Raw genomic sequence first — 27,550 nt, forward strand, 5'->3', positions numbered from 1 at the left:
TTTAAGTTTTCCACAATCATTAAGGATTTTGTTGAACATTAAGGTATTTTTGTTGGTTTTTCTTTAAACTTGATTGAGCAAAGTTCCACATTCAATTGGCTTTGGCGATTTTGGTTCAACCTTCTCCAATCCCCACCCGCCACATGACCCCAGGGTGACAACCCCCATCGGGGCACCCCTCCAGCAGCAGCTGTGGCTGGTGAGCGTCTCCCTGGCAGCTCTCCCACCTGCCCTGGGGGTATCAGCAGCACAGGAGCAGGGGGGATGCACTGGATCCCTACCCCAGGCCAGTTCATCTTGTCGGCTCTTTGCATCATCATTGAAATCTGTCCCAGCACAGGGATCCAGTCACTCACCTTCCATAAAAYAAGAATCAGATCCTTTATCATTCAATCACCCATTTCAATGACTGATGATTTAAGTTTAATATTTTAGATTCTTACAGAAAATAAGATAAAAATAATCAGATAAAACGGTGATTAAAATCACAGTCAATTTGCAATGCTTTCATTGAAAGTACCCAAGCAATCTGATTTAAAAAGACGTTAAGAATCAAAGCCTATTTTTAAGAAATGTCGATAATATTCCAATGCAACTTGTCCACTGACCTGTGACTCAGCRAGTCATTTGTGAGTGAGTCAATCTCACAAACCTAAGACTGGCCACATTTACCAACGGTGAAACACCACCGATGTCCAAAGCTACGTCAGAAATTAATTTGGTCCCAAACCCCCATCCGTGTACTCAGTGCAAAGAGCCGGGCAGCAATCGCTGTCCCAGGTTTTCAAAACATTGAACACCTTTGGAAACAAACTGTGGCCTTCCTGTTTCCAAAGCATGGAGCAATRCACCGAGTCCTACCACATCTCCTGAATCATCCCTTCACACACAAACCTGAAGAAACAGTCTTCATCCTCCATGAGAATTACTCATGGGATGGCAATGAGACCCCGTCCTCACACCCTGCCAGAAGCAGCCGGCCACGCCGCCTCCTCCCCGGCCAGATTCTGATACACTCACTCACATTGGGTTGCACATAAATAATCCAGTTGCCTGCACCCTGTTCCCAGGGCTGCTCTCCAAAACGAGGTAGGGTATCAGAAGCTAGAGCAGCAAAGCTCGCCAGCTCTCATGGGGGGACAGGCATCTACCAAAGATGCTCCATGGCTTGCAGGTTGTCCAGTTAACAACCACCTGTGACAGAAAGGACTCYGGGAGAGTCGGATTTGTACCTGCGGAAGGTGGGGGAAGATCTCCAGAGAAAATAACAAATGGATGTTGTGACACTGACCAGTATTTCTAAAAATAAAATTAARCCAGAAGGTCCCACACAGTGTGAGCGGCCACGTGGCTTTTCCTCCTGTGCAAACTCTGACGATTCCAGTGCCCCAGTCCTAAGTGAGTGAGTCCTTCCCCGGGGGTGGCTTTGTTCATATTTTATTTAGTGCACTTAAAGTGACATTTTCTACAGCTGTCACAAGTGAGGTGGCATTTTCTGCATGGATGTTGGCCCATGCAGGGAAGGTCCCCAGCTGGAAGATGCTCTTGGCCCATGTGTTCATAGCCAAGCTAAGAAGAAGAACTCCCATAAGATTCATGAGCAACCCAGTTCTTGCCTACAAAAGAAATACAAAGACAGCTGTTGAGTTTAGGCTGGACATCTACAGCATGTGAAGCATGAAGCTATTTGAATGCAAACATTATAAAAATGGAAGGCTTAATTGCTGTTAATATTAGCAACATCTTAAGCAGGCTTAAAACCACAAAGGCCATCCTGCAGCTGCTTACCAAGCTTTGATCCATCAAAAACATTAACATCTGTTTAGCCTCAGGAATGCGAGCAGGAACTGGGACTAAGCCTAATTTTACTGATAAGCTTCATTTCACTGAGCTGGGGAACTTTTCCTGCATCCAGAAACCTGTGGAAGTTGAGCTGCTGACACTAGAGGAACAGAATGAGGAGCTGGGGGATGCTGAGCCCACTCAAGACCACTTTTTTCACCATTTGGACTTGTGGTGACTCTGAATTTCACAGAGCAAAACTTCATATGAGCTCCTTCCATCTGTGCCTTCAAACACTCTTGAGAACAGTACCAGACCTCTGTCTTCTCACTTTACTACATACTGAAGTATCAACAATCAGGAAAATCCCTTTTTTAAACTGTCAGGCTGATAATTTTCTTAATTTTATGTATCTAAAGGAACTTACCATATCCTTGACCATCAAATGTCCAGAAGAAAATGCAATTGAGTTGGGAGGAGTTGAAACTGGCARCATGAATGCATAGGAGCATCCTATCGTTCCTGGTATCATTAAATAGAGGGGATTTACTTTCAGACGAATGGCCTGGAAAACCAGAAAGGAACAGAAATTAYACCTTGGGGATGTGGAGTTGCAGACAGAGGAATCAAAGGGTGCAAATGGCCAGTGCAGAGCCTTGTCCTACACTCTGTGATAAGTATTCACATTTATCACAACACAGTCTAAAGGATTATTATCCTTTGGTGCCCACTATGTTATGTTACAGGGTTTGCTGCTCCCAAGGGGTTTGAAGATCCTGAAGCCCAGGAGCAGGAGAGCTGCACAGTGCCTGAGCCAACACAAACCCAGCACAAAGCTGCCCACCCGAGGGGCAGGGCGAGGAGAGGGCAGAGCACAAGCCAGTCTTGCCATGGGATGGCCTTACCAGCTCTGCCAAGACAGGCAGGAAGATGATGATGGTGGCAGTGTTGCTGGCAAACTCCGTGAACAAGGCGATGACAACGGTGATGAGGATGACAGCCACAGGAGGTGGCACTCCCTCCAAGGGGTGCAGGCGGCCTCCTATCCACACAGACAAGCCAGACTCCTGCAGAATGGGAGAGCAAAACCAAGAGTCATCCTCTGTGGAGGCCAAAAGCCAGCAYTGTGCCYTTACAGGTTCTGAAACTCAGCTAATAATGGTGTATGACTGAGACCTGGGAAACAGAAGGAGTTTAACAGCCTGCGTGGAGGAGGATGCTACCTAAACAACACGACCTTGGCTGCCTCTGTGAAAGGGAGAATGGACTGTTGAACCAATAAAATAGATGGCCAAAGACTCAAAACATTAACGACACTGMAGCTTCTGCWAACACACCAATCATATGYTGATGAGTAGAAAAGCAGYTGCTGTACTRGCCAATGTATGTTTGCCACAAATGCRGAGGATTTAGTATACACCTGTTGCTAAACAGGTAAAAGGGGCTCACCCCCATAACAAAGGTAGTTGTAATTGTGTGAGTTGTGGTTGTGTGTCTATTTGTGTCTGTTATTTCGTGTCGCTGTCCGTCTCAACAAGGAGCGACAATCCTCCTGCAGCCCTGCAGGGGAACTGATCCTCTCCTGAACAGCAAATTACATCTGAGATCTTCAGTGGCCACCATGACCACCTCTGTGCAGTGCCCTCAGGGTGTCTCACAGCACGCAGCTTGCAGGGAGCTGTCACCTCCTCAGGTATCTGCTGTGTATTGTCAATTGGAGTTGAGAAATGTGTCCTTGGAGTGTGATTACTCCATTGATACAAGTTCTCCAGAGCCAAAGGAGAGCCCCAAGTGACACCCTGTTGTGGTTTATGGGGATCTCCTTTTGTTTCCTTTCGTGGGAATTTTTCTTTCCCATTTTTGTTGCTGATTGCCAGGTCATCCTTTTGATGGCAGGGCGATTAGTAAAGACAATAGGACCTACACCCCACSCAAACGACCTTGCTAAGTACTGRGAGGGGGTGKGTGTGGGTGTGGTGGTGGCRGGTAACTATATATACTGCCCTGCTTGGCTCAGAGGGRYWGTTGGCCTGCTACCCGTGGAGCAGAGCTCGACTGCTCTTTGGTTCCTGTTTTGCTGCACTGTGAKCTTCTGYCTCGATCTGAGCCAGCCGGGACCTGCGCCACAGTGCTCCTGCAGTCACCGGGGAATCAGGTGAGCATCTCTGTGTGAGGCTGTCACTGGGTTTGTGGCTGGGCTGGTTGCTGTTTTTGTTATTATTACTTATTTTCACTTTGTTATACATATTAATAAAACTGTTATTCCCTTTCCCCCATACTCTTGCCTGGAAGCCCGTGTTTTTTTTCCAAAGCTATAATAAGTCAGAGGGAAGGGGGGGTCATATCCACCACTCCAAGGAGGGGGTCCCTGCCTTTATTGGCAAAACACCTGTCTTTCAAACCAAGACACACCCTGATAAGATGATGCCAGTGGCATCTGCTGTGGGCCTCACCTCACAGCCCTTGGCCATGGCAAAGCCTCCTCCCAGCAGCAGGATGATGTTCCAGGGCACCGTCTCCTGCGCCTTCCTCCAGGTCAGCAAGGGCTGGGTCTCAGTGTTTGGTGCTGGGCAAAGAGCAAAGGCCTGGGTCAAACACCCACCCAAAGAGGAGCATCAGTCATCACCTGACAGAACGATAACCTGGGTCTGACAGCAGTGCTGAAGCTCACTGACCATCAGCTGCTGATCAAATACACATTTGSAGTCCCTTAAATTAGCCAGTTAAAGGAACACTTAACTTAGTATTAGACATCCAAAAAAAATCGAGCATTAAAATTTTCTTTGAGGCTTTTTTGAGAGAGCATTTGRTATCAGTTTAATTTTCTCTCTGTAACAGACATAAACATTGTCTGCTGCAGAAGGGGGTCCATGGAGGGAGGACATTTTCTACCATTTGAATGACAAAGACGTTATTAATTTTCCATTTGTCATTCAACAGCCAGTGAGTTTTATAGCAGAGATCTCATCTGCCCTAGAAGCCGTTTCTCAATACRTGATAAAGTGAGCTCTGTTGTGTGGAAGGATGCACTAATGGGACTGAAATCTTCTGTTGGAAAAGGGCACATATTTTATCCACAGGAGGCCTGATTAAACATCTTCCTGTGTATGGACAGCACAACAAATGTGCATGACTCAGAGCAGCTGGTATTTTGTTCCCACAGACCCCAGGCAATGCTCCATCATCCACAAAGAGCCTTCATSAACTTCTCCACATTAAGACAATCTCTTATTCCAAGCACCTTATGAATTAAAATCTGTATTTCATTGCTACTTAAGAGGACTGACCCAAGGCTTCAAAACCTGCTGGAGAGTTTGTGCTCTAGGAGTTTAAATTCTAAATCATTCTAGAAACTGAGGAAGAGCACCTCTATCYGAGAAAGGCCAATCTGCCCTCTCAGAGGGACAGGAGCTGCTGGGGAGTCAGACACCAAACCTCTGTTGCACAATCCGGTCTGCTGTGGCAAATCAACACCCATTTCAGTCCACTTCACCTCACCACAGCATYAACCTGACAGTTACAGGAGAAACTGAGTCATTGCTGCCTTTAGCAGCAGGGYAGTGACTGCTGAGCCTCTCCTGGTACTTCAGAAAAAAAAAATCTCTCGGATCAAATGGCTCTTTCAAGCCACAGTGCCCGGTTCTTGCTCCATGCCTGCCCTGCCAGGGCACAGGCAAGCAGAGAATCCCTGCCTGGARGGGTCTCCTACTCACCTTTAAAGTCAAACCACCACTTGAAGGAAGGTTTTTGTGAAGGGAAGAAGAACAGTATAATCACAATGGTGATTCCCGTAACGGCATCCGAGATAAACCTGGCCAAAAGCAGCAGAAACACTTGTAAGAAGCACAAGCCTGTAGAATTACAAAGTTTATGAAAACAGGGATTTACCAAAGAAGATTACAAGTTTCCACCAGGTTTGAACAATGCTCGTTGTTCACAGTTCTTTCCTTTTTTAATTSCCTGTCGAGCTACATTTCTACCAGGGGTTGTGAACCCCCCAGAAAAGCTGCCCCACAAAAGTAAAAACCAAGATTTAATCTCCTCCACACTGATGCTCTGGCTGTTCTGATTGCAGAMGGTCAGGTTTCCTCAGCTCACTGCAGTGAGGAAGAGAGACATAGCCCAAACTATCTTATTTTTATGAGCTCTCTGCAAATATTCAAACTCTCAGATGAAAGACAGGTTCCATCCAGCAAAAAGCTTAAGATTYAAGGAGTTATTAACTGATGAGGAAAAAGTCCATAACTACTTTGTTATATGAAGGAATCATTTATTAAAATCAGGTTTTACTTGGAAAAACCCACCAAACTATGAATGTCTCTTCTTTTAAGAAATAACAACACCCTCTCTGAGGGTTAACACTCCCCAACTGCTGGGTCTATTCATCTCCCAAGGTATGGATGTYACAGGGGACACAAACTTGTCAAACAGACAGGATAGAACCCTGMATCAGCTCCTGCCATCATCCATCATCTTCAGACCTCCAGTGAAATCTGTGGATTGCCTAAAGAACTCAGTATTTCACTGTAAAGGTACCTATAAACAGCATTCCCAACACTAAATCCTAGAGATGGCCTCAAACAGACACACCCCAACTTCATGCACCTCCTCTAGGAAACAGAAAAAATAATGGTGGCTCTTCTACTTGATGTTCAGTTTCATTTATTCCAGGAAACCTGAGCAATAGCATTAAGCAACACAATCAGAAACTCAGGAATATCAATGACTTGGAAATGCTATTGCAAAATGGCACAGTGGAATGAAAATCAAGTCTTACCCTGGTGCAAACAAGCTTGCCCAACCTGGAATGAATTTGGGATCCCTGGAGAACAGCATGATTGCAAACATGCAGAAGAAGAAGAAAATGGCCTGTTCTGCAAACCTGAAATGAAAAGAAATGAGGTCAAAATGCTGATGTGCTGAAGGGGTGGACRCAAGCTGGGACAAGGATCCAGTTCCTGCTGCTGCATCTTGGCAGAGAAGTGAGGCTGATTTTCTAAAAACAACTACAGTGAAACATTTGGAACAGATTGTGAATCTATTTGCAAATACTGGCATTTGCCAGAAATCCTCTCCTCTTGGAAGGCATTGAGGAGAGGGAAGATGGAGATCAGGAATGCCCAGATGCCACAAGAGCAAGGTTGACCCTCTGGGTGTGGCAGAGGAAGGGCCAAGCAGCTCCTCCTGGTCATTCCTGTCCCTCCAGGATGCCAGCCAGGGATGGTGCCACTGCAGCTCAAGCAGCACAAAAGGATGATTGAGATTCAAATCATACATGAGGCAGCAGGAACAAACCCCTCCAAGGTCAAAATCCCAACACTGTCCCTTAGACACAGGACAAACAGCARGGTAAAAGGCAATAGCATTCACTAAGTATCTAGTGGAGTTAAGGTTTAACCAAGATAATGCCTCAAAATGCTATTTAAAATCTCTCTGAGCACCAGGAGGGGCATATAAGCCCTTGGGAAGAGGCTGCTTGTGCTGATTTTTAGTTATGKGATTGCTAATCAAATTGATAGAGCCCAGCTTAATGGACTCTCCCACTCCTAGATCTCAAAGTGGGACTTTGATTCTTTCAGAGACATTTTGCAGGCTGCTCCATAATGTACTGAATTGAACAAATAAACCAATTTCTTTCATTTACAGCACAGGCACAGAGTGCTGTCTTTGAAGAACCACTCCATGTTCCACACAGCAGCAATAATTACAACGTTGATAGCACGACACAAACATCRCTGGATATGCACAACATTGCCCTGAATATGAAAATATTATTTTACAGATGGGGAAACACAGACTACTTAAGGATAAAACCTTACATTTCAAGAACCTTTACTAGGCCTGGCTGCCCAAAATATGAGTGGGTGGCTGGACATATCCAGGGGTGGATTTCTCAACTTCTCATGCTTCCCCCTTTTTTTTGCCATTTCTCTGAAGTCTAAAACTCATTTTTCTTTCTGCTGGTGCCTTACTCCAAGAAGAAATCCCCATCATTACAATTCGTACCAGCTTCTCTTTCTTTGCTTGACTAAGGCAGCCAAAGGAATTATTTAGAAAAAAAAATGTATTCCATGGCATGGATCTGACCTGTTTCTTTATACTTTCTTTGAGCTTAAAGATTTCTTGAAGTATATCCACAATCCATATGATTCATACTCATAATATGATTTGCCACTAAAAAGCCTCCTGCTTTGCAGGGCAGGTATGCACAAACCTGTGAAATCCAGCCTGTGCTGGTTAGCACCTAACACCCACAGGACTGGGTTTGTTCCTGCAGCAGAAAAATCACAAACAGTAATTAAACAACCCAGCATGAATCCCCTCTATAATAGGAATGTTGTTCTTGGGAAGATTTGAGTGCAAGCTGCTATTTGCAATTATTCACATTAGCGATGGTGAGAAGGCTGGAACAGGCAAAAAGCAAAGTTCAACAGGTTACAAACAGGCTGAGTGCAAATGTAGATTTAATTTTCTTTTAAAAATGCCATTCCCCCCAGTCCTCCTCTCCTAAGACAGGATATTTTCAAACCCACTTAATTTCTTTCTCATTTTTATCCCAGCTTTACGACTCACTTTGTTGGACCCAGTTTCTTATAGTCCTCCTTTATCACTTCTTTGGCTCGGGCTTCTGCATCCACTCTTATATTTGACTTTTTTGTTTTCCAGCCCCTGCAAAAGAAACACAGTTACATTTTTAAATGCCTCTGACCCGAGGGACCCATAGGAAATGCTGCWTTTTCTACTGCAGCACATGCAGGACTCAGTGTCCTTCTCCAGCACCTGCTCTGCAAGGTTCCAAGAGCTGCACATCTCTGGCTGCTCAATTTGTGTTATCTTCAGATTATGAAGACTAACAAAGATCTCTGCTGAGATAAAGGCTTTATGTGATAAGGCTTTATTTTATATATCCTTTTCTATGCATTCACACAAAGCAGACCCTGCAGAGGTGAGGAAGTTTCCTCTCATTTATATTCTGAACTGTTCCCTCCAGCATGGGCTATGGTTGCCAAATGAACGTCCCAACATTGCAGGATTTCCTTGTCTTCCTTCCAAGAAAGTTACCTACTTGGGCAGAACTACTAGGAAATAGGGTGACACAGAAAATGAATCTGTCCCTTCATTTTTCAAGTCACTTGTAATTTCCTGGGTGATCCCAGGATGCTGCTGAGGATCAGCAAAAATGTGAGGAATTTCTAAGTGGCCGGGAATGTTAATGTGCTCCTGGCTAAGCCTCTTAGCCTGGCTGCACCAACTGCACACAGTTTGCTCCTTTGTGGCATGTGCACACAAATGATAYATTCATATCTTGAACTTCATCTCCCATCGCATTCCATGACACTGAACCCCCTTTCTAACTCTGCCTGTGCCCTTGATTAACCTGCAAACCCAAATTTCTGTCTCAGCTGCATCTGCCCATCCCCATGGTGCCTGCCCTTCCTTCATTCATTCATTGCTTCAGAGGGATATGGTGGCTGGATGTTCTATTTAGATGAATGGTTGATCGTTCAGAAGCTCCTGGCCCTTTAATCTCTCATTTTTTGGGAGATGTTATTAGCAGCAGCCTCAGCTCAGCCAGCTCACACCTCAGCCTTTCAAAGCCTTTTGGATCCAAGCACTGCTGGAGCTGTGTCCACCTGCCCGTGCCCTGCTGCAGACACCAAGGACCTGCCACAGGACAGCCCAGCACTGTCCCCGAGCAGTTACAGCCCAAACATCCCCTGAGGCTCCTGCAGAGCCTCGGCTGTGCTTGTGAAGCTTTGCAGTGTCTCCTCCAGGCACTCACCCCTGGGGGATTCTGGAATCCGTGCTGGCCCAGCTATTCCAACCCAGCCCCGGTGCTGCGGGGATGAGCCAAACCAAACACAGAGCATCACGTCCCCTGAGCACCAGAGCCACTCTGCCTTCCATTGTCACCAATCTGCCATCCACCAGAGCCACTCTGCCATTCACCAGAGCCACTCTGCCTTTCCCTGTCACCAATCTGCCATCCACCAGAGCCACTCTGCCTTTCACCAGGGCCACTCTGCTTCCACTGGGGCCATTCTGCCACTCTGCCTTCCATTGTCACCAATCTGTCATCCACCAGAGCCACTCTGCCTTCCACCAGAGCCACTCTGCCACTCTGCCATCCACCAGAGCCACTCTGCTTCTACCAGAGCCACTCTGCCTTCCACTGTCACCACTCTGCCATCCACCGGGGCCACTCTGCTTCCACTGGAGCCATTCTGCCACTCTGCCTTCCACCAGGGCCACCCTCCCTTCCACCAGAGCCACTCTGCCTTTCACTGTCACCACTCTGTCTTCCACCAGGGAATTTGGCCTCTTCCCTCACCTGGCCATGCCCAGCCCTCTCCMTGGGACAGGGAATTGAGGCTGGCTCTGCCCACGCCCTGGCCCAAATGGGGCAGTTCTTGGCAGCATGAGCAGCCCAGTCTCACACAGAGCCTCCTGAGAAACCCCATCAGCAAGCTAAGGACAAGCCTTTGGCATTTTCTGGATTAAAACTTTCCCATTGAATTTTGTTTTTCCCCCCTATGTCTGAGACAGTGTAAATATTTGGACACCTGTTCTCTTCTTCCCCCTCTGCCTCCATTTGCATTTTAAAGTCAAAACAACCATTAAAGACTTCTCTAAATATTACAAATTCTCTACGGTCCCTGGAGGAAGGAAGACTCTGACTTTGTTACCATCACTTGTGAGAGTGTGGAGGGGAAAAAGGGCTCCACATGAGCAGCACAGCAGTGCTGCAATCGCTTTAGGTCGTGTACACTAAGGGGTTGCATGTATCCAGCAAAGATTTGCTGGAAAAACAAGTAATTCTCAGTTATAGATTAACACATTGTTGTAAAATGAAGCCCTGTYGTGGAGTAATCTRTTCYAAACSCMGGTTTTTGCCCCAAGAACRAATCCTATCTCTTTTATGTTCTGGGAGATTTTTGGTTCCAGGGGAACCAAGATTTTATCATGGTTTTCAAAGCTAGATCCTGCTTTTCTTTCTGTCATTAAAAATCTGCCACTTACCCTCCACAGGCTCAGGTTGGGCAGTAAAACAACCTTTTAAAATTGCACATTGTGTCCATGTATTTCAGTTGGATAAAGTAATGTAATGATGAGATATTTTTAACATCTTCCTATTGCATATCAGCTTTTTAAAACAGATGACTTGTTATAGGATGGGCATGCTGGAGTTAATKAAAAATTCCCCYRCCTTCYAGGAGATGATYCTGGGTGATATCAATAGATTTAGGRTGAAAATCATGATGAACACATWTTTCACAATGCCCAYATAACCAGACTACACACATGTATATTGAAYATCAACATACCTCAGGTTAATTCCTCCATACAGGATGGAGATCCATAGCCATCCCATGAGAAGAAAAAYCAGCATTAAAGGAAATGCAAACATAAACCAAGAACCAAAGTTCACCACATCACATTCTGGAAAATAACTAAGCAAACGGGAAAAATCAAGTTAATGCAAGATGGGAAAGCAGCCCTCCCATTCATGGGTAAACAAGCATCTGAAATCAGCAGTGAAATATCCCACAAACYTGCCCCTGTGCATTTATAACAATGCCTGTGTGTGCCTTAGGAGCTGCCTGGACATAAGGAAATGTGAGGAGAGTTGTGCTGGGACAATCCCCAGGACATCCTGCCATCCCCATCTCACCCAGCCCAGCTGGGCAAGCCTGCAAGGAAAGTTCTGGAAATCCCTCTCCAGATGGCCAATGCCTTCATACCAAGATACCCCTGAACACCCAGGATTAAATCCTGCTACAGAAACTGCTGGTGAGTCTGACATGAACCCTGCAGGGATGCTGCAGTGCCCAGGACAGGCTGTATCATATCAACTTCTTGGAGAGTCCAGCAAAGGTGAGAAATACCTGTGGGCACCTAGGCTGGCACAAATCTCTGCTGCCATGCAATAGGAGGAACTTTTTATGAYTAAGGGAACAGGGCAGAAGCAGTGTGGGTTCATTACTTTTCTTTCTCCCACACAGCAGCAGCTGTAATTGCTCACAAAACACTGCACAATCTGCTTCATCAAAACGGTTCCCAGGTTAATTGTGGGCGTCCCATTAAATCCAGTGGGATTAAGAGCATCACAGAGGTGAAGCACAYAGGCTCCAGTTTGGCTGTCAGCCTGCCTGGCTAAGGCTGGTGTACTCCCTGCTTTCATTCCCCAAAAAGTTCTGGAAGGGCATGAATTTTCCAAACCAGCACTCAGCACAGAAAGGAGTTTCCTGCAGGGATGAAGAACATGTCTGTGTCTTCACAAGGCTCCCCAGGACAGCCTCCCTTACCTTTTCAGCTGGCCCAGGAGGATGAGGTTTGGTGCAGTTCCTGTCAGCGTTGCTGTGCCTCCGATGCTGGCTGCGTATGGGATCGAGATGAGGAAACCTTTCCATATGTTTGTTTTGTATTCCTCCTCCTTCTTCAAGTCTGAGAGAACATCGTTGGAAATCTCCTTCTCCTCTGCCAGATCTTTGCTTTAAAACAGTCCAAAAGAGAATCCGGTGAAAGCCCTGGTTTAAATACAGCGCAACCACTTCAGAGCCTTGACAGGAGGAAAACTCCCAGTTTTTAGAAATCCAAGTTACCAAGTGTGCTCAGGGAGACCTGAGCAGCTCAGTGCTGCAGAGGGGKGTGCCTGGGGCAGTGCCCCACAGGACTGCCAGCCTTGCAAGGACAGAGCACCCTCAGCACCCATCCACAGGAGCTGAGGGTGYCTGTGCCTTGCCCAGCCCTTCAGCAGCTTGTGACACTGAGCATAAAGTCTACAGGACTGCCAAAAGTACTAAAATTTGATAGATTTGAGGAAAGAAACATCTGTTCCTGTGTTCCTGAAAAGATGTTTCCTTCCCATGCTTGTTATCAAAGCAGGACCATCACCAGTGTGCAAATCCTGAGGGGTTTTACATCATCAGCTTCACACATTTGAGGTTCCTGAGAAAACCAAGGCACAAATCCCCAGCAGGAGACACCTCTGGCTATGATTTCAGAGTGGCTGAAATAAACCTCTGCAATGATTTGGACATGCAGAGGGATGGTGGACACACAGAGGAGGGTTTTTATCATCAGGCTGCTAGTGACTGGGATGTTCGGTATAATCAAAACATTGCAATGATTGAATTTCAAATTCCTAACACTTGGTCTAGCTCAGGGGACMATTCTCTCTCAACTCTCTAAAACAAACTTTATAGTTAACTTACTCCTCAGTACTTGCCAGAAACTGCATCTCAGTTGGTACAGTGTAAAGTTTATTCTGCTGTAAAGATGCTGAAAAAGAAAGATGAGGACTTTAAAACAGTTCAAAGCATCTAGAAAATTCTCCTTGAACCAAACAGAGGGACAGAGGAAACAACTTCCATTTTAGAGGAGGGGCTGTGCAAATGAAGGGTGAGCTCACACCAAGGGGATGGGGTCAGGARCCCCTTTCCTCCTGCCACTGCTCCAGCCCCACCACAGCTCTCAGCTTCTCCTCCAACACCCACACACTTGGTCCCTTTACTGCCACAGGTTGGGCTTTGGGATCTTCTAACACAAYCAAGAGCTCCAGGGCACCCCCTTCCATGGGTTGGGGGTGTTTTTTCTTTGGGAAGGATTAACCATAAGTCATTTTTAGGAAGAAATAGTCTTGGGCCTTATGGTATCTGTAAGGCAGTTCCCCGAGGCGCAGCAGGAGCATTTCCTGCCACCGAGCTTCATTCCCATGGGGTGAGAATTTCACACCCTGCAGACATCTAGTGCCATCACCATAARGCAGGAATTCCTTCTTTAGAGACAAGAGAGAGACACATTTGGGGATTAGGTTTTGTACCAGGTCCTCCAAAAACCACTCTGACTGCAGGGACCATCCCAAACCCATCATCCTCTCCACAAATGACAGATCCTTCAGGCTGAGCTGTAAACTGGGAGCTGCACACCACCTGACCACACCAACCCACTCCCAAGTCAAAAGATGGAAAATCAACACAGTCATTGTGTCACCAGACCTGACATCACCATGGTATTTGTGCTTGTGTCTTGCCCTCCTGAGGCTGGAGAGCAGCTATCAAACCTCATTTCCTGTGTTCCTCTGTGAGTTTTGTCCACCTTCATCCCTTTCCTTGCTCTGCTGCCCTTCCTTGTGCTCTCTGTGTGGTTTAGGGTGCAGAGGTTTTTGTGCTGCACTTCCCTGGGCTCTGCAGACCCCAATATCCAGAGCCCAATTCCTGGTGCTGCCACCCCAGCAGGCCCCAAATTTCCTTCCACTCCTTCTTAGCCCCAAATATGAACCCCTTCCACCCAATATGACCCAGAGACCCAAAGGAGGGAGAGAAGCCAGAGGTCAAAGTCTCTGGACTCGCTCACGTGTGCTCACTCCAGCTCAGTGAASCGAGGGTTTTGCAATGTCATGTTTTACACTTGGCTAATTTACTGAATTGGAGTTAATTGGCTTGGACACACACATGCTGAGCTTTCATCCCAACCTTGCCACGATGAAGGGATGTAATTAGAAGGATGAACATTAACCCGTGGTTGACTGTTGATCCCTCAATGGATTTAGCTCAAAGTTTCTTACACTGCTGTCCCACTCAAGCCCAGTCCTGGCACTGCAATGACATTCCTTTTTAACCTCAACATTTTCCAGTTTCTTTTCCCTGCTAAGCTCAGCCTACCATCCCATCTGGCCAGGACCATCTGTGAGTTATCTTTCAAGGAAGGCTTGCAAAGGTAACCATGCAAAGGAAAGCCAGGCATACTGCAGAGCTTTTCCTACGAAACTTGTAAAAAAGGAACTGAAAATTGTTACAGGTCCGTAAGCCAGAAAAGGCCAAAGATAACAGAGTTTRGACCTGGCTGTTCACACATCTCACAGAGCAGTATGAGGATTCTTTGGTGGCCATTTCACCAAAATGCCTTATATACCTTAGAGGCAGAAATGCTTTTCTTAGATAATTTTTGCTTTGATGACATTTTCACTGTTTCTAAAAAGCTGAGAAGACCTGAAAAGGAATATTTCCACCCACTGAGGGGTGCAGGCAGGCAGAAGAATCCAAAAATGCACATTTCCCACCTCCCCCTACATTATTTCCAGGTCTGTGACTCAGTTACACTGACTGCAGTTTACCTTGAATTTGCAGAATATTCTCTATGAAGGGGGGAAAAAAAAGGAAATATGTTCTTGTGATTTTTGCCTGGAGATATTGAAGGTGTTCAGAGAAATGAARTATTGCCAATGATGGGTTAGTGGGCAGAAGCAGCAGAGAGGTCAGGCTCACTGGCACAGCAGCTTCCAGCTTGTTACAGACTGATTGCTGGAAATGTCAGACAGAATTTCAGGGAATCTATAACCCACCCCCAAAAGGAAAATTCTAGAAGTTGAAAARTGTTGGTTGATGTTAAATTTACAACCCTGCTTTGATCCACCAGAGCCAGCTGGGGCTTCAGCCACCCAACCTCACTCCCTGCTCTCTTGCATCAGAAGCCAATAGTGACAAAAGGAACAAATTATTACACCCAGTTTTAGCTGTCAGTGACAAAATAATGTGAATAGTTGCTGATCTATAACATGCTGTCCTGTGGCTGAGCATGGACATAAGTGATTGAAAGCTTGAGATTCTCTCATCAGGAAAAATGTGTCACCAACTGATCAGAGATCACTTCAATTCTGGCACTGTGTGTGAATGCAAAGCCCTACACAAAACTGGTTTTAGACACTTGGTTTTTTACTGTAAATCGAATAATTTTACCTATCACATATTCTTTATTCTATTTTAAATTACTATTTTCAACCACCCAGATATTTTTTAGCCTCATGGACTCTCCTACAGTGTTATGAAACCAAGTCAATCAATTTGCAAACTGATTTCATCACACACCATTTTACAAGCTTTATTCCACATCCAGCCCCCTTCACAAATAAATCTGTCTTTTTTGGAGCATGGATTCCAATTCAGATAGATTATAAACATTTAACAAACTATGAAATGAGTATATTTTTTTCTCATCTGTACTTCTCCACTCCTAAGTGTAATATCAGATTCGTCATTTTTGACTGACTTCATGTTTAGGGCTTCCTTCAAGGAACTCAGCTTTGCTCATCCATTCAGAAAGAYTACAGGAAAGGATGAGTCTACCTTGGGACACTAAAGTTCAAAGAAAAAGCCTACATGAAAACACGCATTTTGATGTACAAAATGTTGTACATTTTACAGTTGATTCCTCCCTCACTTGTATTTATGACTTTTAAAAGCCTCTATTGCAAAAAAAAAAAAAACAAACCAAAAACTGAAACATCATCACGCCATCACATGATATTTGCAAAGCATCACTTTATTCATTCTTCTACCTGCATGTCCCTCYCTTGCCTTTTCTGGTTTCTCTCACCACTGCTGAGAGTTGTGAATTGTTGTGAGTCAAGGATGTTAATTCTGTGCTTGGCAGTGTCTRGGACAAGGRGRGAATCTTYCTTCTTTGTGTTCYCAAACYCTACTRTATTTACAGCCACAAYTGCACAGTCAAATCACTTCAGAGGKTGGGGTCAAGAAGGTTAAAAGCAGACTGACAAAACACAGAATGGGAAATTACAGCAAGGAAATCAGTGGGGTTGATTTTAATAAATGTGAGCAGTCAAAAATTCATAAAGTAAATGTGAATAAGCAATCTGTGTGGGAGTGCAAATATCTCATGATTGCTAAACATTTATGATGAATGATTAATTRTATCTTTATTAGAGTGTGCACATGTTTGAGTTTTCTTCTGGGGACTCCTTTATCTGCCTTAGGACTCAGCAGGAACCAAAAAGCCATCTCTATAAATGGCAGAGGCAGATGAATTGCTAAAGAGTGCAGGAAGAAGCAGAAGAAGAAGAAGAAGCCATGAGTACTGCTCCAGGTATCAGCAGAAGCTGCAAAGGGGATGTCAGGACATCATTTCTGGTTTGCTGTTTCTCATCACTGTCTGCCAGAAGCCCAAAATTCTGGCAAATGACTCGTGAAGAGAGGGCTGGAGGAAGGGCTTACCTGGCCACATACCCCTGACCTGCCCACAACCAAGTAGCAGCATGGAGATGGAAAAATCACAGAGCACTTTATAGACAGCTATTTAACCTGCCAGCCTTCCCTTGAGTCCTTGCCCTCTCCTCCAGCTCAGGCTCCAATTCCATGGGTGAACAGACAGGAAAACAAGAGAACACACGTGTCCCAAGTGCAGGGCAGCTCTGTGTGCCACAGGGAGGGACCACCCTGCACCATCACTGCCCTTCTACCGCCCTCCCTGCTCCAGCCATCCCCACAGGAACACATCCCTACAAACCCCAAACCCCCTGTGMCACAGAGCTGGACTCCAGCCTGTGCCATCAGGTTGGCTGCACRTCGCTGCTTTTTGGTTTTCCAGGCYACTCATAAGCATTGCTTCCTSTGTGACATGAGCRAAGGGCAGGATAAAATATTCTGCCAATATTCTTCCACCATGGGAATAAAGTGGGGCCAGYCCTGAGCCCGAGCTGCAAGCTCAGGAATGTGGTATTTGTGCCAGTGAAGTCGAYAAAATGGGGAGATTTGAAAGCAGAAGGGCAGACCTCAGCTGGCTTATGCTACTGCCCTGCCTCAATTACCTTGGTTTTCTTCATTATCCCTGTTCATATCCTTAGATGTGTCTTTCTCCCCAAAGAGGCTTTTTAAAATTGCATTTGCAATTGGAAGCATCATAGCAGTGGAGGCAGTRTTACTTAACCACATGGACAGGAAAGACGTTGTCAACATCATCCCTAAGATTAGTCTGAAAGAGAGAAAAAAGGAAAAGCTGAATTTCTTCAKTTTGGCAACTTCTCCGACACATCAGGAGGAAAAGCAGCTCATGTGCAGAGATAAAAAAACCAATACCAGAAAGGATTTCTGTGACTCCCCTGAAACTGGATGGAGCACAAGCATGGGGCTGAACCAAAGGATTCTCTCAGTGCTCCACTGGCCCAGAGGCAAAGGCAAACAGCTGAATAAACAGAGTGAGCTGGAGAAAAAGGRCTGTGGATGTGGACAGCCCCTGCTGTGCCCCCAGCACCTGCAGCTCACATCCCCCCTGCTCCCATAGTCACCTGGCTGGCTGGACTCCCACCAACATCAGCACCCGGAGCGCAATCCTGCGGTGTAAATTCCACTCCTCGATGGCYGAGGCCATGATCAAACCGCTGAGGAAGAGGAAATTGGTGTCTAAAAAGTATTGTGGGCAAACTTTGTTAGACGGGAGGATCCCCAGGAAGGGAAAGAGGACGATGGGCAGCAGAGCTGTCACAGCCAAGGGCAGCGCCTCGGTGCACCAGTACAGGGCCATCAGCAGGATCACATAGAGACATCTTCCTTCCTGCAAAAGGAGGAGAGGACAAGTGAGACAYGGGGCATTACAGAGACATCTTGTCACTTGGAGACACTTTGACAGGCAAAATGCTCCAGTTACTTTCMTGGATACAGTATTTCTCCCAAATAATTTCCATCAAGTACATCTTYCCCCCCTACATTGTGTAAGGGGTTCAGGACTGATCTGAGACCACAGCAAAACCCAAATTCTCCTTGGTGGCCCAAGCTTCCAGGTGCAGCAGGGTGGCAATGCACAGGACATCAACCAAGGAGCCTTTGGAGAGCAGGAACTGTCCCACAATGTTGAATTCGGTGCTAATSCTCAGCTGGCATTGCTGCTGGCATCCTCAGGTGTTCCAGTATCTGACCCATTTAAAGTTTGTGTTTTCCCTCCAAATTCCACAGACTGTGCTCTGCTCAGCTATGGAAAAACAGCCTTGGGAGATGTACGTTCCACACATTTGCAGCAGGCAGCCCACAGGGAGGTTTCTTTTCTTGGATCAGAGTCTCCCAAGAGATTTGTGAGAAGCCATTCCATGGCAACCCATCCCAGCCCCTACGGAAATCAGTAAATCAAGCACCCTGGTGTCACACGGCTTCCTGCGGGCAGGAATCGCCCGGCATCACCCCAGGGCTGGCACAAACCCAGCACCCCACACCACAGTGTGAATTCAGCCATCCACCCCGAGGCACAAACTAGACCAAAGCCATTTGTCACCACAGCCACAGTGGAAGGAAGTCAGGAGAGCGGCCCCAAGGCTGGGATGGAGCCCCGGGGAGCCCATGGTGGGGCTGAACGGGGATATTGTCAGCGAGCACGGGGCTCAGTGCCCACAGCTCTATAAATAACTGCTGGCAATCACTTGGAAGCCGCAGAACTATTTATTTTATCACTTTTCCAGCTTGTTGAGCAGGTTGAATTGCTGCTCAAAGGCACTTCTGTCCCTCTGCTGGGACCTTCCTCCCCCGGACTGAGTCTGGGTTTGTGAGAGGGAGATGATGGCACAGCTCCCTGCCAAGGGAACAGCRTGGGCTGGGGACTGTGGGGACCTGATTTTGGGGATAACAAGGTAGCAGCCACTGTGTTTGAGGGTGCAGCCAGGCACCAGGACAGCTACAGCACAGCCACCACCTGCCTGTCCACCTGTGAACAAATCTCTGCAGGCCTGSRCTGAAWRARGTCCAAACCAATATGGATTTATTGYTCACTAYATCTGCAGGGAGGGTTTGAAAAGTGGACAAAATGTCAGAATTTCTGACTTGCTTCTAGCACTCAGGCTTTGCACTCACAAGTGGTCCTGCTAGCAAAGCCCCGGGACTGTGCTGTATGTGGCAACATGAACTGCAGAACTGAGTGTAACTGGATTTATTTCCATCCATTCATTGTAGCAGTGTCAATGCCTCATACAAAGTGCCCAATATCTGGATTTAAAGATCACTTTCAGAACTAATTTCAGATGCCAATAAAACGACATATGAGATAGCGTGAAGTAAAACCCTCAGGCTCAGCTCATCCCTGGCACCTGGCAGCACCCAAGGGCTCCCCACGCTTCACTTCCCCAAAACCAGCAGGAGCAGAGCAGCAAACCTGGCAGYGTCAAACTTCACAAAAATAAAGAATTATGTTTTAAAGTGTCTGCCACTAGATTAGGGATTTCATTCCTGTGCCAACTGTTAATTCCTCCTTGCTATGATTCTTTTTATATGCCAAAGAAATAGCTTTGCTCTCATTAAGCTCTTTTCCAYTTGATTTACAAAGGTCATATGGATAATTTTTTTTCTCCCACTGGCAAAATATTCGCCAGTTTCCTGCAAGGAAAGTTGCACCAAAGTCAACTTCAAAATGAAGACATTTTGGCTCTTACAGCAGTAGWGCAACTGAAAATATTTAACAATGCCTTGATACAACAGCATATCAGTGAAGGTTAAATTGACTTTACRAAATAGATGATGCACAATCTAGAAAACTAATTATAMGTAATGGATATTTATTCTCCAGTGYATGGAAAATGTTCTGGAAAACATTGCAATGAGATGCAGCATCAATCTAATAACTTAYCTTCACTGCAAGATCAAAAGCCAAGGGGTAAAACCAAAACAGGGCAGAAAGAACGGCTATGTAAAAGTTCCCTGAATTTTTGAAACCCATATGGATCAGCAGCAAAGCACTTCAAGCAAGCTCTAGTGCTGTTAATCCAACTTACTCTACCCTAAAAGAGGACAAATTGTAGCTATATTGAAAAGGTTTTTCATTTAAGATAGGACTGTCATTGAACAAAAAAGGAACAAGACCACTACAAAATAACTTCAATTTGGACCAAGCACTTTCCAGAATAAAAAAAAAAGTAAAGCCATCCATAAAATTGAACCAAATCCTATATGCAATTTAAAGCTTTTTCATTTAAAGGTATTTTGCAAAGGTTAATTTATTAATGTCCCCAGTGTCCAGTATTTTTGRTTAGCACACAATCAATAAATGCCAACAAATGTCAGGAGAATGGGCCTTTAGGGATTTGGCCATGGGTGCCCCAGGACTTCACCCACTGCTCTTTGTGGCACCATCACCTCCAYATGATCTTTATCCTTTGACCMTTGGCTGCATCCCTGTCAAGACTCYTACTTCTCAGACCTCCCTGCAGCTTTGTATTTCTATTTTTCAACAGAATTCTATCAAAGTTCATGGGGAAAAATGGTGGCACACATGAACTTTAAAATGGATCTTGTGATCAGGTTAATTTTATAACCATTTAATGATTTCCAGGCAAGCAGCTTGTGGGTCTGGACTGCAGCAGCTCTTCTTCCTGTTGCTCAAGAGCCTTGGGATCGACCTCTGCCCCTCCAGACACAGATCCTGTCTTTKCTGCACTGAAAGCCCCGGGGATTTTCCACCCTGGGGGACCTGCTGAGCTGTGGCAGAGGAAGCCAAGCCACGAGGTAGTGTCCTGTGGGCAGCAGAGCTGGCAGTGCCCAGGAAGGGCAGATGAGGTGCTGCAGGGAAAGGAGCTCTGGCAGGGAATGTGGGTCAGGTAAGGCGAGCTGAGCTGGCTCAGCCAGGCGTASCACTGAGACACGGGCACGAACCACCAGCCCCTGCTCCAGCCTGAAAGGGACACCAGGATCCTCAGCTGGACCTTGTTCCCCAGCACAGCCAGTGCCCACAGCTTCCCCACCAGGCAGGCTGGCCACTCAGAGCAGCTCTGCCTTGGCACTGCCAAACTTTGGGTTTTCTCCATCTGAACGCTGCATGGTCATCACAGCCCCATCAGCCCCACACAGGCTCCCCCACCACCCTATAACCTGGCAAATGAGTGCAGACAGGGCTCCTCCAAGACCTTGATCCCAATACCAAGAGAGATTTTGGCTGAATTGGAGTTTTTCAAGCTTTTTTATCTCTCTGCTATCACAGAGAAACATCCTACCAGTGATGAACAGAACTGATGATGGAGCAAAACACCCCAGGGAGTGTTCTCATGTCACAGTGCCACCAGCCACCTTGTGCTCAYTGCCTGCTCTCCAGCAGGGTGGATATGTGAATCTGATTTCTACTAACCCAGCTCCTGCAAGCATTATGTAATCTGGACACAACCCAAGCCCTGTTTACCAGCCTTCCTGCCAGTGGAGTCATTTTGCTCCCGCTGGCTATTTGAAGRGTGGCTAGAGAGGGGCCAGTAACACAGGGCTACAAGCTGCAAGAGCTTCAGGGCATCTATTTTCCTCTGCTAAAATGATATAAAGCTTGTTAAACATTTTTATTTGAACTTCTTGAAGTATTTCATAATCAGCAAAATATAAAAAAAAAAATCATAATTTTCTCTATTTTAAAATAAGATAGCTGAAGCTCAGATAAAGTGGGCAARTTGGGTGTGTGGCAAAAAGTCACCAACTCAGGAAATAGCAGCCTGTRAACTCTTCACTGCTCTTGTCAACTTTCACATGTTCCATATCCAAAAATATCACATTCACCACCTTGGCTGTGGGTAGTCAGTCCAGTAGCTGTATTCAGATAATTACACATTATGATCTCCCACCTTTTGTTGTTTTTTAAAATACTTCCCAAGGGGATCATGGATCAGTCTGTCCTCTGGTCAGCACCCCTGGTGATCTCCATCTATACTGGGGCTGGTAGAAATACATCCAGTTCATTGGCACACAATAAACTCCTCAGGCAGCTCTTGCAAAATTATTGTATGGAAGTTGCTTAAACCTACAGATTTTAAAGTAGCCAGGGTTGGATGTATGAAATTTTAAATTTCCSTTTAGTCACTGTCACTGTAAAAATATTTATTATCAGTCAACTTCTCTTGCTRCAGGACTGTACCATCAGAACTTTGCTGAGTATGGAACAAAAATGCTTCACTGATTGTGGCTTTTTCTGCATTGTTCCATCTGGCAACAGATGGACAGATTGGGCTCCTTGGATGAACCCTTTGATGAACATTTGTGTTCATCAACCTAAACACCCAGGGATTTTCTTCCACATCTCTTTTCATAGAAACATAGAATTGTTTAGTTTGGACAGRAATTGTTTAGTTTACAATCATTGAGGTAACCATGGCAGACATTCCAGGCAGGAATCAGGCAGACATGTTTTATKTGCAGTGATGTTTTCCAATTAATATTGACTCTTGTCCACTTCTCTTTGCCCCAGCCCAAGTATTGCTGCTTTCACACCCTCCCAGTGCCAGCCTGCCCTTTGCCAGGATTGCCCTCTCTCTGGACTGAAGCTCACAGAGGATGTAATAAAATGTAGTCACTRTTCTTTCAGTTATCACCTTCTTTCCCCACTGAGTTCTTCCTCTCATCTTTTAACTGACCATTCTTTCCAGTTTTGTGAAACTGGCCTTCCCAAACCACCATGCACAACCATTGCAGAGATGGACTTTGTGTGTTAAATGTACAATCAGGCTACAATTCGTTTTTCTCCTGTCCAGGCTGCTCTCCAGACTGCTCCCTGCCTGTCCACGTTCCTGCTCTGCTCTCCAGCCAGGACCCAGCTCCCCTGCACCTTGCAGGACGCCCCACTCCCATCCCATTTGCCTACATTTGCATCACCCTCTGCCCACAAAGATGCCCTTCACGCTCTTTGCTTTCCAGTGCAAGCAATGTAATTTTTCTTCTGGAGGTTCTTAAAGTCTCCTTGTTCTAACCAGGAGGACCCATGACATCCAAGTTAATTTTAAATTGCTCTATGGCCACCGAGGAAGTCAAGTCTGTTTTCTGAAGGCACTGGGCCCTATTTGCCTGCTCAGAGCTCCTTTTAGCAGATTTGGCTGCCTCAGCTGTTACCAAGCCAAGAGGCTGTAGACATTGAGTTCATTAGAAGCTGTTGGAACAAGCTCTTTGCACAGCTCATTAAAAGTGCCCCCATGCCCCTTCCAGCAGAACAGTTCCTCCAGCCCCTCCTGCCCTGCCCCAGCTCTTTGCAATCATTCACAGCCCTCCGAGCAGGGGGGTCGCAGGCACTTCCACTCACGGGACAAATATTCAGCCATTTCAGCAGCAAGCAGAGCGTGAGGTGACACACAGACCCTTGTGCAGACAACTGGCTCCTGGGAAGWGGCTCCACGCAGAGAACTTTCTTCTGCTGCCTGATGTGATGGACACAACACACAGCCTGGGGAGCACACCCTGAGGTCTCACCAAACCCACCCACAAGGCAGAAATTTCATTTCTCTGCTTAAGAGAAAGGAGGTTGTAGGCAAAAGCACTCACACAAATCTCCCTCTCCACAAACACAACCTACAGAGGCCATCAATTAAAAAYGAGGGCAATTAATGTAACAGCAGCAGTGCCAGCCCTGTCACCATCCCTCTGTGAAGGGACTCACACAGGGATCTGGAGAACAACCACTGCAGGGTGACAGCTGGCAAGAGCTTTAATCACAGCTTGAWGATGTGGATGCTGGAGTCCATCAGCAGWAAGCAAGAGCAGACTTGATGGATGATTTTTCTCAAAGGATTTTKTTTCCAGGAAGATGTCACTTAGGTGTAGGTTTGACTGGAAAACTCTGTGCACCCACATCACAGGATACCACTCAGAAAGCACACACTATTCCAAGAAACCCCATCCTGTTGTGTTTTATCAGCTTTAAGTCAAGATTTCTTGGYCTTTAGATCCAAGTGAAATGCTGCCCTTGAAACCAAAGCTGAGGTGGCTTTTTATGGTGACTATCCCTTGGGAGATTAAAATTACTAGGCAGCTAGTAGGGAGCAGGTGATGGTGACACGATGTGGGAACAGATTTTAGCATCAGCAGAGCAGGAAAGTCCTACAGAGGTGACTGTAAGATGTTCTTGCAGGGGAAGGCTCATCCTGAGGCCACCAAAGGCTGAGGCTCAGTGCTTCTGTCCCCTACCAGCTGCTGTTMCACCCTGGCAGGCAGCATTCCCCCATCCCTGCAGGAGCACAGGGCTCTCCAGCTCATCCAGCTCCCCGTGTTTCAGACACACAAGCACTCAGCAGCAGCACAGTGCTGCAGTGACTGCACCTGACCCAGGAGCTCCTCCTGCCCCAGCCTGCTTTCCCTGGATCCCTGCCTGGCACAGGCTCCCAGTGGCACCACAGCCCGGTCAGTTGAGCTCTTGCTGAGCACCTGCAGCAGCTCTGGTGCCCAGGAGAATGCGAGGCTGGACTCGAGTCCGTGTCAGGACAGGGCGCTGACTCTGGCGGTGCAGCYGAGGGCAAGGCTTGGCCATCACGCGCCAGGACAACTTCCACACTCTGCCAGCCCTGCTCCCTGCCTGCTGACCCCTCGCCTGCTCCTCCCCTCGGTGTTTTCACACTGTGGTCAGAAGCGTATCCTGCTCCTTCCTCTCCCACAGCCCCTCACAGCTCGAGCAGCGGACAGGGGGTCAGGCGAGCTCCAGACGTCAGAACTTAATCCCCTGTTGATGCAACAGCAAGTTTCTTTTCTTGTTGAACAAGTGAGAGAGTTTAGTGTTGAAACCCTGGATGAATCATTGACCCCTGAACAGATACAATTGTGTACAGGAGCTCACAGCCACAGGTTCCCCCATTTCAAACCCCAGAACTCGGGGAAGCTGCAGTTGGGCTCGTTTGAAACGTTGCACAGGTGAACACCCATAACATACACCCATAACCTTAACACAGATGAACATCCAGTTTTGGCAGGCACCCACACAGGCACTGGCCAGTGCCACTGCTACCACCTGTGATGCTTTAGAGCCCACAGAGAACGAAGACCAGACCCCCAAGGCGAGCAGCAGAGCAGCCAGCTCTGCCAGGTCTTCCTTTACTGCAGCTGCATCCCTGCTTTGCCACCCCCTCAGCTGCAAACTTTTCCATTTTGCCAACACCATTTTTTCTTTAATAAAACAGTGCTGATCAAAATGCACTGTTCATGAGGTCCTCCATGGATTGCACCCTGGAGCAGGCTATCAGCTCACTGGGGGAGCTGAATGGGTGTGAGCAGCACCATTACACCACAGAGACATTTTTTAGTTCTGTACACTCAGAGAAATCCCTTTCCTGATCACCCAAATCTTCACACAGCTGGTGTGACACTCCACACTTCTACCAGCACACACAGCATCCAGACCAAGGGCTTTCCCACAGCGCTGGACTCATCTGTGATTTATTCTCCCAATAAACCCCTGCACTGTCCAGGGGAAGCTTGCACTTAGCATACAATGAATCTCCTCACGCTCTAACTCTATCTCACAATCTTACCAAGTGCCAAAGTCAAACAAGATGTAATTAAATACACTTGAAGTCATTTGTTCAGCCATTGAAAATGAATGTAGACATGTAAGCATTCACTCTTGAATCCACAAGGGAATTAAGTACCTGTTGCGCAATGTGCTTTCTGCTCCTTAGGCAGACATTGAATATAGTCCTATTCATAACTCAGCCAACAATAAAAAACAGAGGAAAAAAGTGAGATTAAATCCAAGGAAATTTCTCTTTTAATATATGATGTCATTAAATAAAACACTGGTCATTCCATATTGTCTTTTTAATTTCACACGTTTATTTTGTRTCTCAAATGAGAAGGTTTCACCTGACAAGCACTGCACAAGTAGAACTAAGTACCAACTCTGTGTCCTTGCAGCACCTGAACTATTCTACATTCCCTAAGTAGTGATCATCACTTATTTTGCGATGTAAACAAAGTCATTCTCAAATGGATCTGAGTCAGAGCATAAGGGTGAAATCCCGCTTGCACTGAAGTCAACGGTGCAAAATTCCACAGTGACTTCACTGCCCCGTGGACTTCCACCCAAGGCTCAGAGGTTCCTGGTGCACAAGAGCTGTGTATGTAGGACAGCTGCAAAAATCCTCCAACCCCCAAAGTCYTGACACAGGTTGCTTAATGTGCAGCTCATCACACACGCTAAAGCACAAATCTTAAGAGGAGACCAGTTCTTCCACATTTACAAAACACCWCTTATCCTGCTCACAAAGCCTTTCCACCAAAGGTCCCCTCGAGTGTCACCCACAGCCCTGTGGGCAGCACTCCGTTCTCTCTGGCGTTCCCAACCCTGGAGCACAAACAGAACTGCTCTGCCGGTCCCTTGTCCCACTGCCGGCGCCACCACCCGCTGCCACTCCCCTCGCTAAAGGGATGGGACAGCGATGCCAGGCACACTCAGCACCAGGCACTYACCTTCCACCCCAGCTCTGCAAACCCCTCGCTGGGTGGTGCTGGTCGTGCCTCAGTTTCCCCAGATGCCATTAGGGCACTRCTGATAAAACTACAGGGCAGTTGGGTACCAGCAAGGGACACTAATCATTGCCACTGAGCTCGAGCTGATGCTGGACCATACGATCCTCCCACCTCCCAATGTCTATACAAGAAACATTAAACACAGTTCACGTTACCTATCCCTTCTTCCCCCTTTAAACCTGACACGGCCGCAGGATGCCCCCTCCACTCGCACTTTGAGTTGCTGCAAAAGCTGAGAAGCTGTGGCAACCCAGGCTCTTTGCTATCCCCTCCCTCCATGGTCAGACCCTGGCACGGTGACCCTCTCGAGAGCCAAACCCTGCTGCTGCTGAGGCACAGGGTGGCACGGAGCACCCAGGCTGTGTCCCCGGGCCGCGTCCCATGGCTGAGCCCCACAGTCCCCAGGCTGTATCTCCGCTCCAAAGTTGCTCCGCGTCCCCAGTTGGTGCTCCAGGTCCGCGGCCCCACGCGTGCCCGCAGTGTCGGTGCCCGCGGTGCCGGTGCCCGCAGTGCCGGTGCCCGCAGTGCCGGTGCCCGCGGTGTCGGTGCCCGCAGTGTCGGTGCCCGTGTCCCTCACCCGCAGGGGGTGTCCCCATCCCGCCGTGCCCACCCGCGGGTCCCGGGCGCGGTACCTTTGGGGGGAGGCTCAGCAGGACGGGCACCAGCGCCAGCGGCGCGCACAGCAGCACCACGAACCTCCGCACGCTCCACGCCTTCTTCACCAGCGCCCCCAGCGCCGCCAT

The 27,550-nt window shown here is 47.0% G+C and overlaps 1 protein-coding gene across 1 annotated transcript; it reads right to left on the reverse strand.

Annotated features, from left to right (window-relative positions):
* On the reverse strand, positions 1-27,550 carry SLC13A3 (solute carrier family 13 member 3). Its single transcript, XM_057365947.1, has 13 exons — positions 27,440-27,550; positions 17,864-18,129; positions 17,387-17,550; positions 12,999-13,065; positions 12,090-12,275; positions 11,109-11,234; positions 8,356-8,451; positions 6,560-6,664; positions 5,496-5,593; positions 4,236-4,348; positions 2,688-2,849; positions 2,210-2,347; positions 1-1,616 (listed from the first exon to the last, which is right to left on the reverse strand). Exons 1-13 carry the CDS (start codon positions 27,548-27,550, stop codon positions 1,431-1,433), a joined length of 1,818 nt encoding a protein of 605 aa, XP_057221930.1. The 3' UTR covers positions 1-1,430.

This window comes from Malurus melanocephalus, unplaced genomic scaffold, assembly GCF_030028575.1.
Source record: "Malurus melanocephalus ecotype Western Australia unplaced genomic scaffold, MMel_1.1 scaffold_59, whole genome shotgun sequence".
In the NCBI taxonomy this organism is placed as follows: domain Eukaryota; kingdom Metazoa; phylum Chordata; class Aves; order Passeriformes; family Maluridae; genus Malurus; species Malurus melanocephalus.